The sequence below is a fragment of the Saccopteryx leptura genome, chromosome 3, assembly GCF_036850995.1.
Source record: "Saccopteryx leptura isolate mSacLep1 chromosome 3, mSacLep1_pri_phased_curated, whole genome shotgun sequence".
NCBI lineage: Eukaryota > Metazoa > Chordata > Mammalia > Chiroptera > Emballonuridae > Saccopteryx > Saccopteryx leptura.
Window position 1 is genome coordinate 206,960,909 of NC_089505.1, and position 12,432 is coordinate 206,973,340.

Here is a 12,432-nt window from a genome sequence, read left to right on the forward strand (position 1 = left end):
TTGTTCTTTTTTTTCTGTAGAATTCAAAGTGTGTTATAAGGTGTGAGACATTTCCAAGTTTAGAAATAAGGGGTCTTGGTTTTTTCCATGACAAACTTTAATTAGGGAGGGAGCTGTTTCCCCATCACGGACTGCCACACCCATTGAAATCTGAACCATCCTTTCCAGCTGTCCATTCATAAGAACCCCAACACGTCTGAGCCCCGGCACCTGCTGGTGATGAAGGGCGCCCCGGAGAGGATCCTGGACCGCTGCAGCTCTATCCTGCTCCACGGCAAGGAGCAGCCCCTGGATGAGGAGCTGAAGGACGCCTTTCAGAACGCCTACCTGGAGCTGGGCGGCCTGGGGGAGCGCGTGCTCGGTACATAGGCGTCTGGCGACAGTGAGGCAGTGCAGTCACCTCCAGGGCTCACTAGCCTCCCCAGGAGCCTTTCCGGAGCGATCTTCCTGCTCCTTACGGGCCCCTGTTGTGAAAACAATAAATGATGCCAGGGAAATGCTGGATGTGTTGGACCGTGAGCAACAAACCCTGCTGGTTTGCTTCTGACTCATGCTCGGGCCGTTGGTCTCATGCTAGTCAGTTCTGTTCGCCAAAAAATAATAATAACTGAGGGAGAAGAGTTTATCTAACCTTTGTTGCTCTGTTCATGATCTGTAAACTTTGTGAAATTAAAATTCATTCCTAGGGTAGTTCAGAATAAGCCATATCCTGAATGCACAGGAGGGTTGTGAATTTCCGTGAGACCTTGGCCCGGGGCCGTCACCTCATAATTAGACAAGCGGTAACTTTCGGCCTGGCAGACACTGTAGATGAAAAGGACTTTTCTTCGTTGTGGTATAACTGGGAAAGTAGCAGTGACAGGATTTTGTAGGTTGGCAGAAATTATGCAATTCTTCCGGTTCTTTTGCTTAGATGACGGAGACCTGCTTGCCTGGTCCCGTATGGTGGTTCAGTTCACATCTGCTCCCTGTCCAGCGCAAGGTGTCTGTCTTAAGTCTCCAGCCAACTGAGAGATCACTGTCTGTACTTCTAGGTGCTTTTTGTTCCTCCACCTCCATCCACCACCCCCAAGTAGAAACACTGTCTCGCCTATGAAACCACAGGGTACCTGAGACCACTCGGAAGTCCATTGTAACCTTGGACAACATCTAAAGGAAAGGAATGTTTTGAATATCATGACGCTCATATTAATAATAGCATTAGATGCTAAACCCCTTGGGCAGGACGTGTCTGATCTGCATTTATCCTCCAGGTAGCTAGCATAGTGGCTCACACTGGCACACAGAAATTTATATTTACGTGAATAGTAAGCAAAGATATGGCCTTGACTTTTCCAGAGAGGGAATCTGAGAAATAATTATGTGATCTGCTAAACCTAAGCAATGTGGGCAGGTCGCAGACCCTGAGATCCTGGTGCTCAGAACTCGTGCCATCGTTGTCCTTTCCATATGAAATTCCTCTCCCTTTGAGGCATGTGTTTTCTTTCAGTGACTGTATCATCCACATGGTAAACGAAGTCCTCATTCTGTTATAAAACTAGATTTTTAAGGATAGTTCACACTACGCAGGGAAAGGGAGGCGGCGTGAGGGCAGCCGGTGCTGACCTCTCGTGCTCACAGGCCCTGCCCTCTGCTCGCAGGGTTCTGCCACCTTTACCTACCCGATGAGCAGTTTCCCGAAGGGTTCCAGTTCGACACCGATGATGTGAATTTTCCTGTTGAAAATCTCTGCTTTGTCGGGCTCATCTCCATGATTGACCCCCCACGAGCTGCCGTCCCTGATGCTGTGGGCAAATGTCGGAGCGCCGGGATTAAGGTGGGGCCAGCCTGCCTCCTCGGCATCGCCGGCACCCCTCGTGCCTGGGGGTACCCTGCTCAGTGATGTTGCTATGGGAGCCATGTGGCCGGCTGGTTTTCTCCACTGGGGCAGTCCATCACCAAGGCTTTAATTTCCACCAGAAAAGACCAAGTGCTGTTAAATGTTGGTATAGACAGATGAGGGATTTTTTTTTTCATCTTTTTAGGGAAAGACATGTAAGCAAATTAAAAAGCAGAAGAAGACTTAGTAAGTTGTTAAATTTTGAAATACTTGCACTCAAAATAATCTTTATATAGACAATGGCACATCTAATGTGTTTTTAATTAACTGGGTTTCATAATGAATGTTGATGTATCCGTACTTTTTTCTCTTTAAGCTCTAGAATGCTATTCAGACATCTTGACTCTGGGTGGTTCATTTAGTCTTCTTTGTTAGGTGATTTCTTTTTCATTCCCATGAATGAAAAACTAAAAATGATTCCCCCATCACTGGTTATATTCTTCTAAATAGAATCATTGGGTCAGAAAGAGTAGCCACACTTTGAATTCTTGTTATGCGTTGCTCTCCTCCCGGATTGGGCCACTTTGGGGATGCCAGCCGGCTACACGCGGCACCTTTATTCGGCAGTTCCACTCGCGTCAGATTATAATTTTTCACTGGTTTGGGTAAATTTGAGTGTTTTTATATGACTATGTAAAAGGAAAAATAGTGTACCCCACCAAGATAAAATGGGTGTCGGCTTTGCATTTTCTTTCTGTGAACCCGTTTATATTCCTTTTCTTTTGACTTTCTAAGCAGAGTCATCCTTAATAGTCTTGTTTTCATACTTACAGAAGGCCGTAGCAGCTGCATTCAGTAAATTGTCCTGTTTCTTATAACAGGTCATTATGGTCACCGGAGATCATCCAATCACAGCCAAAGCCATTGCCAAAGGTGTGGGCATCATCTCAGAGGGCAATGAGACTGTAGAAGACATTGCTGCCCGCCTCAACATCCCAGTGAGCCAGGTGAACCCCAGGTGAGGCAGGAAACTCAAAGTATAGTCAGCCTTGAATGTGCCAAGGGAGGGGGTTGAAGATCTTCAGCCTAGTTTCTTAGTGGTTTTCTTCTGGGTTTGCCCCGCTACCAAGTGCAACCGTAGCAAGTCATTACAGCCAGCTCTTGGAGAATGCTTACTGTTCTAGGCACTTGATGTCATAACCTATATGCTAGATCAGGGGTCCCCAAACTACAGCCCCCGGGCCGCATGCGGCCCCCTGAGGCCATTTATCTGCCCCCACTGCACTTCCAGAAGGGGCACCTCTTTCATTGGTGGTCAGCATCTGCATCCTGTGCTCCTGGAGTATTGTATGTGGCGGCGTCGCAAAGTGTGGCATGGCTCACGTACAGTACTACCAGTGATGTGGGATGCACGCGTCACGGCTCCGGAACCGTGTCATATCACTTGTTACGGCTAGCAGTGACAGATATGGAACTGGACATTGACCATCTCATTAGCCAAAAGCAGGCCCATAGTTCCCATTGAAATACTGGTCAGTTTATTGATTTAAATTTACTTGTTCTTTATTTTAAATATTGTATTTGTTCCCGTTTTGTTTTTTTACTTTAAAATAAGATATGTGCAGTGTGCATAGGGATTTGTTTATAGTTTTTTTTATAGTCTGGCCCTCCAACGGTCTGAGGGACAGTGAACTCGCCCCCTGTGTAAAAAGTTTGGGGACCCCTGTGCTAGATATTAGTTCTACTCTGTAGAGGAGGGAAATTCACACAGTAGTCTAGTTTCTGATTTCACACTGTTAACCACTGGGCTAGCACCGTGTCAATTTCCAGGTCCACACTAACAAAATAACATGGGGAAGTCACAACGGGTAGTTAAGGACAAAAAAAAAAGATATTTTTGGCAATAAAGTAAAATAGAAATGGATAGGTCTATGAAGATTTAGGGCCCCCTCACCCTACTTTGGGGGTTAGGGGAGGGTTTAGGCTTTCATCAGCTCTACTCCTGTCTAAATCTTGGCCATATTATTTCAATCTGTCTTTGATAAAAACGGGAAAGGAAGATGACAGACAGGCCTGCCCCACAGATGGTTGTGAGTCCTGAGTGAGATATTATATGTGGAAATGCTCTGTAACCTACAAAGTACTATATATAGACAGTAGCTCTCGCCTGAAGGGGAAAATTCCACGGCTTTGTGTTGTTTACAAAGAGTTCTGCATTGTGTAACAACATCCCCACCTGGGGATAAGCATCATGTAGGTGAAGTGATGAGTGACCTTTTTTCCTCGTCCTAATCTCAGGGATGCCAAGGCCTGTGTGGTCCACGGAAGTGACTTAAAGGACATGACCTCCGAGCAGCTGGACGACATCTTGAAGTACCACACCGAGATCGTGTTTGCCAGGACCTCTCCGCAGCAGAAGCTCATCATTGTAGAGGGCTGCCAGAGACAGGTCAGTGCACAGCCGGGCTGGGCCGTTTTCAGGCCTCGGTCATTGCAGTTCTGGTAAAAGCCAAGCAACGGTGGCAGAAACATGGCCTAGCTTTTCTCAGACTCTGTGTGTGTGTGCCAGGAAGAGGCCGCAGGCATAGAGAAAGGGTGACTTGGAAGTGGTTGGGTAGAGACACGCACTGAACACTTCAGGGCCCTATGGTGGCCCTGAGTCTGAGATCCAGCTCTGGCCTGGAATCGCAGCCCAGGCTCCTGTCTACACTGGCGATAGAGCATCCAGGAGAGATGACCATGGTCGTGGGGGTTTTCCAGAGTGCCCCTCACCAAAGTCGTGACTTTGACTAGCCCTTATGGAATGAGGGTGCTGACGTTCGTCACCTCTCAGCTCTGGTTCTGTAGCAGCTGTGTGGATTCTCAGCCAAGATGCTCCCGAGAGTCCATGCGGCCTGGGGAAAGGAGCAGTGGCTGCGATGTGGACGTGGATAGGCAGATGGACGCACACACCTCCCTCACGTCCGTCTCTGCGATGGTTAACCCACGTCGTTTCTCCTCCTGGTAGGGTGCTATCGTAGCTGTAACTGGTGACGGTGTAAATGACTCCCCGGCTTTGAAGAAGGCAGATATTGGGGTCGCCATGGGGATTGCTGGCTCAGACGTGTCTAAGCAAGCTGCTGACATGATTCTCTTAGATGACAACTTTGCCTCAATTGTGACTGGAGTAGAGGAAGGTGAGAGCGCTACCTTTAAAGTGTTCACCAAACACTCATCCGATACTGCTCGTCAGTATCCATTTCTGTGTGGTTATGGGGAAGGTATGTGCAATGTTCAGTCTACCTCTTCCAGCTAGACGGTAAAACATCTTGCTTTCATAGGTCGTCTGATCTTTGATAACTTGAAGAAATCCATTGCCTACACCCTAACCAGTAACATTCCAGAGATTACCCCTTTCCTGATATTTATTATTGCAAACATTCCACTACCACTGGGGACCGTCACCATCCTCTGCATTGACTTGGGCACAGACATGGTAAGTGAATGCCAGTGTCCACACAGCATAATGTTCAGATGTGAAATCGGTGCTCACCACTGTGCTCCCAGGGTCCATATGACCACCAGTAGGAAAAGAAATTCTCAGTAGCAATGTCCAGGGCCAAAGACTCAATGTTATTCTTCAGGGCAACCGTCAACACCTATTTGTCAGATAGGAATCTTGCCTTTTGTATAATTTTACTGTGTTTGAGGAGGAGGCAGGGGCTGTACTTACTATCTCATGGTATGAAAAGAATATTAAAAGAGAGCAAGGATTTTATAACAAAGTCACAATACCAGCTTCCAATTTTTATATAACGTTTAACCCCTTCCTCCCCAGGTTCCTGCCATCTCCCTGGCTTATGAGCAAGCTGAGAGCGACATCATGAAGAGACAGCCCCGAAACCCTAAGACAGACAAGCTTGTGAACGAGCGGCTGATCAGCATGGCCTATGGGCAGATTGGTGAGCATCTCCGGGCACCGAGCAGGCAGTGGGCGAATTGGAAGTGTCTGTAGTGGTGGGGCTACCTGGGCCTTCAAATCTAGGACCAGCCAGGACATAGGGCAGGATTCGGAGGCGTGGATTTTAAAATTATCTTCCACATGAGGAGGAATCCTAGCTGGCTACCCAGTTACTCTTGTGGGAGCTTCAGTTGTTTGGACTGGGAGCCACTCTGCCCGAGAGCCTAGGCTGCCCTTGTCACAGAGCTGTAGGAACGCTGGGCCCAGTTCAAGGGAACGGTACGAACCTCGGGAGGTTTTTCCTGGGGTGCACAGAACCCACTACTAAGCTGGATAGGCAGGAAGGCTTTGGAGAAATGGCATGGGTTTAAAGGCTTGATGGGCAGGTCACCACCAAATGGTGACCCTGCACTCCCGCCCCTGAGTTCTGTCCACCAGGGAGCATGACCAACTAACAAGTGCTCTAGTTGGAGGCAGTGAGAATGCCTTTGATCTAAACCCTTTATCTGGTCTCCATCGGGAACCTGGTGAAGCTGCCACGAGCCCTTGTTCTGGACTTGTGGGCCACCTCACCGTGAACACCTGGGGACACAGCACATTTGCAAGTAATGGAGATGCGGCAGAGAGGACTTGAACACTGCTGATGACAAGGCAGTGGGCTGGTCGCCTGTCCTGGCACTCCCAGGAAGACCTGACTCTGGGCAGAGGGCGAGTAGGTCCAGAGTATAGATGAAAGTTTGTCCCGAGGATCTTAGGGGCGTGAGGTTGGACGGTGTGCCGGGAGAGGTCCTGAAAGTGGGGGAGGGTTGGGTTAGAAAGTGCTGTGTTCGGAACTTCCACGGTGGCTGGCTAAAGACAGAAGTTACCAATTCTGAGGGGGAGACTCAGTTTTTTAGAGGTTAAGAAGTAGGGGAGCAATTTTCTCCTTGAGGGCCACGCCCTGAATGAAGCAGATGATCAAGTAATTAGAGGCGGCTGTTGAAGAGCAGGGCCTATGTGTCTTAACCCTTTTAAGCTCTTAAAAGTTGATTCAGAGTAGAGAGGGCACTTGGCAAAGACTGTGCCCCAGGGTCCTCCGTTCACTGGCCATAACTGGTGTGTGAGCAGGCAGCAGCTGGAGCCTGTAGCAACCCGTGCTGAAGACCCCCATGGATGCCCTCCCAGGCCTGCTGCCCCAGACAGCTGACATGTGTGGAGGTGCCCTCACACCGGACTCTAGCATTCAAGTTGTTTTCCAACCGCTCAGGTATGATCCAGGCCCTGGGGGGCTTCTTCACTTACTTTGTGATTCTGGCTGAGAACGGCTTCCTCCCGATCCACCTGCTGGGCATCCGAGTAGATTGGGATGACCGCTGGACCAACGACGTGGAGGACAGCTACGGGCAGCAGTGGGTAAGTGAGGTTCCAACCAGCTCCTCAAGTCCCGGAGGGCAGTGGCCACACAGCCACCAGCCAGGCAGGCGCAGAACCAGGCTCAGCTATCTGCCTGTGTTTCAGACCTACGAACAGAGGAAGATTGTGGAGTTCACTTGCCACACGGCCTTCTTCGTCAGCATCGTGGTGGTGCAGTGGGCCGACCTGGTCATCTGTAAGACCCGGAGAAACTCAGTCTTCCAGCAGGGGATGAAGTGAGTAGAGGACAGTCCGGGGTCCTGGGCATTTCTTAAACCCTTTGCAAAAAGCCCAGCACAGGGCAGAGTTCCTAGAATCTAGTTTGGGAAGCAAAATTTGGTTTTCTAGGTTTTTTTCATTGACCTGGAGATGCTAAGTACAACTGATACATAAAGACAATCTGCCTTGTAACACTTAACATTAGGAGATAAACTTCTGTTTGCATTTTTCAAGCGTTTTCCTCCCCTCGATTATAGGAACAAGATCTTGATATTTGGCCTCTTCGAAGAGACGGCCCTTGCTGCTTTCCTTTCCTACTGCCCTGGGATGGGCGTTGCCCTAAGGATGTACCCCCTCAAGTAAGTCGGCCATTTTCTGGCTCTAGAAGGTGTGGAACGGTCAGTGTGGCTCTCTCTCCTGTGACATGTCTCAGTAGCTGTTCTTCTCAGAACTTGGGGGTGGTGTCTACAAGAATTCCTCTGGGTGAACACAAGGAAACAGGAGGAAAGGCTGATTCATCAGTAAACCAGACCGGCAGACCCAGAGACCGGCTGAACCTCCAGTGCTGGGATTTGGCCTGATTAAGGGAGACAGGCTCTGGTACCTTTGACTGGCTCATGGACTATGTGCCCTGAGCGCTCGGGCCGCCTCTCCTCCCAGCCTTAGTCCAGTTATCTTTAGGGGCCACCATGGGGTATCCTGCAGTTTGGGGACCAGATTCAAATCTTGATTTCTTACCTAGTCACTGTGTCCCACGGTGAGTCCCCCACCTGTGGGGGCCTCTGAATCCTCTGCTCTCCAAGGAACAAGGCTGGAGAAGCAGATCCGAGGTCCCTTCTGCTTTACCATGGATAATGGGTGGAATTGATCAAAGGAAGCCAACCACCAGTCTTTGGTCAGAACCAGACTGGCCTTCCACACAGTGAACGACTTTGCACTTCTGATAAACTTGAGTTTTCACCACAAGCGCCAGTAGCTTTCTGAAACTGAGTGTGTGCTGGTGTCTGCTTACTGGTTGAGAAGCTGCAACTTGATTAAATATGCTGAGCCACAGAATGTAGGAGCCAAACAACACAACCTTGACTTGGAACTGCAGTCTCCTCATCCTTGCTCAGACCCATCTGGACCCTCTCAACTAGCCTGTTGCCATCAGCTCCTTTCACTGATGTCCTGTGGGGTCTGGGCAGCCAGGGTCTACCTTATTACGGTCCCAGCCTGTCTTTGCACCCACTGGTGCTTCTGTCAGGTGAACTTCGCATTCCTCTCCCCCAGCTGCTGTGTATTTGGTAAGGCTGGGCCCTCCCGACCTGTCAATCCTGGTGATCCTTCAAGGCTAGTTCCTTGGGGCTTGTCCCCACATGCTCCTGCCCTCCTGCATGTGTGATGGCGCCTCTTCTGTGGCATTGTTCTTTGTCACCTCTGTTCTCCACTAGATGATAATCTTTAAGGCATGGGCCATGCTCATTTTGACATAGTATCCCCGGCACCCTGCACAGAGGTGGCACACAGTGGGGCAGGTCAGATCCCAGTAAATTCTAGCATCTGGGGCCACCATTTATCAGGAGGGGGGCTAGGAGAATCCAAGCTCTCCAAGAGGAACTCACACTAACGTAGAGTAGGGCCTCCGGACGTTTTACTATGACTAGAGAATTTGACAGATTCGACCCAGTTTGGAAGGTGGTTTAGTTACTCTGGTGCCTGAGTCAAGTGAGGACATCTTTTAGCTGTGGAGGAGGATACACAGGACAAGAAGGGATGGGGGCTGCCAGAGCCCCGCCCAGGCTCTGGTGGGGAAGGGAGCGCGAACCTCTCTCCGCCCCTGATGGCCTCTGATCTGTCAGGGCTCAGCGTGTTCATTCCCCGGGTTTGGTACTTGGGACACAAAGCCATGTCCCAGCTTCACTGTCAGACCAGACTTGGGGTGAGTAAGTTGGCTGTGACCTACAGGGTAGTTCTGTTCAGACAGCATCACACAAATTACTTGAGCGTCTTAAACACTTTACCAAGGGGAGAAAATGTCCAGTCAACAAAACCTCTGAACTTCCTTAAAAGCTGATTCTTATGACTCAAACTGAGGATGGGGAGGGGATTCCTTTATAAGTCTGCAGTCAGATTCCTCTGCCTCTGGGCCCTGGGTGCACAGAGCGCGATGCTGTTGGTCAGCCGTCTGTGTGTGCTCTGTATAAACTGGTGCTTGCTCTGTTTCCAGACCCACCTGGTGGTTCTGTGCCTTCCCCTACTCTCTGCTCATCTTCGTGTACGATGAAGTCAGAAAGCTCATCATCAGGCGAAGCCCTGGAGGTAAATTAGAGGCGTTGTTAGTTTTGGAGGGAGCCGAAGGGGCGGTGGGCTTCTGTTTCCTGTGAGGTGTCTTCTCCCTCGGTGGCGCCCCTGATTGGGTAAGGCCGTTGGACCAGCTGTGAACTCACTGTGGTTGCTGTCCCACCCTAAGACTGGAAGCTCAATCACAGTTTCAAAACTGATCAGATACAAAGCAAACGTGATGCAGTGGAAACTGTCAGAAATCTAGACCACCTTTCCAATGAGCACAATACTCTTAAAAAAAGAAAAGAACAAATAAATACAGTTGAGCTCCCATACTGAATTGGGGTCAAAACCCCCCCCTCCATTGGCTCTGTTCCCTCAGGGCGGTTCATGCAGCTTTCTCACTGCACCTGTCTTGTCCCCTCTGCCCGCAGGCTGGGTGGAGAAGGAGACCTACTACTAACTAGAGCCCCGTCCTGCACGCCATGGAGCACCTGCCACACACTCTGCACCCCTCACCCGCCCCTCTTTGTGTACTTCAGTCTTGGAATTCAGAACTCGACCCTGGTAGGAAAGCACTAAAGCATGTGGGGGGAGCGCAACGTCCGGAATGAAGCATGGGGGGAGGGGGGCTGCCTGACAAACATCATCTGTGGGAACGACAGTGGGGAAGGTTTTTATGTGCCTTTTTGTTTTTGTAAAAAGGAAATCTCGGAAAGACTGAAAGAATACATTTTATATCTGGATTTTTACAAATAAAGATGGCTATTATAATGGAATTTGTCTTGTGCCCTCATCACTTCTGTGGACCAGATATCTGTGGTGTCACGTTGGACTGGTGCTGCAGTCCTGTCAGCACCACCTGGGAACTTACTAGCAGGGCAAGCCCGGAGCCCCCAACCAGAAGCCACTCAGTGGCTGGTTTTAGTAAGCTCTCCAGGTGATTGAGTCACTAAGGGAACTGTCTGCCCTGCCCTTTTGGTCTGTTTCTGAGCTCACATGGACTCCTTTCCTGCAGGCTACCTCTGGTCTGGCCCAAACCCTCCAGCTGCCTTAACACCTGCTTCTTCACAGAAATACATGTCCCAGGAAGGGTTAGCAAGCACCGGGTCAACAGCAGCGGAGGCCCCTCCCCCTGTCCCGGCCACAGCCCCGCCTACTGTCTCCCTCAGTCCTGGAACAGCTTCAAGTGTCTCTAGACCAGGGGTCTCAAACTCAACTCAGCATGTGGGCTGCAGAGCAAGATCACAGCCGTTAGGCGGACCGCACTAGGTCTACAAAAGGCAACTGTTACGCAACACTTTTCTCACTGCAGTTGAAAACAAAAAAAATCAGTACAACAAGCACAATCGTACATGCAGTTTACTCAGTGTCACAAAATGACCAGAAACTGTAGTTCGCATCACAATTGCTGTTAACTAAGCTAATATCTAGCTAGGATGCTAGAGAAATGAAAAATACAAGTAGGCCCCTAGGCTTACTTAATTTTATCCAAAATATTTTGAACTTTGTGGATTAGTCTGCGGGCCGCACAAAATGCGGCCCGCGGGCCGCGAGTTTGAGACCCCTGCTCTAGACCAAAGTTAGTCTGAGAAGCAGAAACCTATGTGTACATGGCCCTTCACCTCCACACAGGTGGTTCCTAATTGAGCGTCCTGTAGCTCCACTCAGAAAGTGGCTGTGTGCTAGAAGGCGCTTAAGAAAAAAGGCGGAAGCGATCTGCTCACTTCCAGGGTTATGTTTGAGAACACCACCTGCTTTCAAAGGGTAAACAGCTGTCTACCACCTGCGCTAATCCTGAGTGCTGCCGGCTGCCCTTGCTTCAAGCAGCAACACGTCCTTATGTCTGGCACCAGACAAGGATCATGATCTATCTACCAGATGAGCTTAATTCTCTGCTCATGCCTCTTGAGCAAGACCTGGCAGGTCTTGAGTGCTGGTTACTTCCAGTCTGCACAGCAGGGAGGGGACAAGTAGTTCCACATACTGGCTGGCCACCGTCCCCCATCCTGTCTAGCTACTCTGTGACTCTTCATCTAACCCTACTTCCTCCTTTTGCATGGGCACTTTCTTCCAAGATGAGCTTTACACGTGGAAGCAGGTCCTTTAAAGAGCTAGTCTGTTCACCCCAACATGAGGAAACTAGGACGAATCTGAAGAACCAACTATGTGACCTCTTGGTAAGAGGGCCAGGCGATGAGCAGTAACAGGTCTTCCCTGAGGACGTCCTGCACGTCACTGACTCAGCGGTAATGACAGGAATGAGGCCACTTGTCTGCTTAGACTAGACTGGCACAGGCTTGTCCGAGGTTTGCTGTGTGCCCCCCTCCCCCCACGCCTCCCATGCCTGTGTGCTGGCACCCCTGGCAGGTTAGTGAATACACTACTGTGATGAAGGTCATAGCCATTCCGTGACTTAGAATGTGAAGCAGCCCAAGACAGTCGACCTTGGAGGGGGCCCCCTGACAGCTTCCCAGCCAGGCTTCCCAACACCTCTAAATAGCCCTAGATTTCCAGGAACACCCAGAGGGAGGGCAGAGCAGGTCAAAGGGAGGCTGGGGGACAGTGGCAGGCTAGCATATGGGAACTGCCCATTCCCCTCCCCTCCGCACAGCCTGGAAGTGACCAGCACTCAAGGTTGGAACCTCCCACCAGAACACTTCTGCCTTTTTCTGTTTGACAATCCTTTAGATAAAAAGTTCTATAGCTAAACGTTCAATCTAAGGAAAGCAGATAAGCATTGCATAAAGCTGGTACCAAAAACAGACCTAATGGGCCAATCTTTCCAAGCTTTCTA

At 49.8% G+C, this 12,432-nt stretch overlaps 1 protein-coding gene across 1 annotated transcript in view; it reads left to right on the top strand.

The window, feature by feature from the left end:
- Window positions 1-10,414, top strand: part of ATP1A1 (ATPase Na+/K+ transporting subunit alpha 1) — a 29,970-nt gene extending 19,556 nt beyond the window's left edge. The window contains exons 12-23 of the mRNA XM_066377234.1: window positions 169-361; window positions 1,641-1,816; window positions 2,701-2,837; window positions 4,118-4,268; window positions 4,827-4,995; window positions 5,140-5,294; window positions 5,637-5,760; window positions 7,006-7,151; window positions 7,257-7,387; window positions 7,628-7,729; window positions 9,580-9,671; window positions 10,070-10,414. Coding sequence (XP_066233331.1) covers window positions 169-361; window positions 1,641-1,816; window positions 2,701-2,837; window positions 4,118-4,268; window positions 4,827-4,995; window positions 5,140-5,294; window positions 5,637-5,760; window positions 7,006-7,151; window positions 7,257-7,387; window positions 7,628-7,729; window positions 9,580-9,671; window positions 10,070-10,098 — 1,605 coding nt within the window. The 3' untranslated portion in view covers window positions 10,099-10,414. The remainder of the gene's footprint in view (window positions 1-168; window positions 362-1,640; window positions 1,817-2,700; window positions 2,838-4,117; window positions 4,269-4,826; window positions 4,996-5,139; window positions 5,295-5,636; window positions 5,761-7,005; window positions 7,152-7,256; window positions 7,388-7,627; window positions 7,730-9,579; window positions 9,672-10,069) is intronic.
- The last annotated feature ends 2,018 nt before the right edge of the window (window positions 10,415-12,432 follow it).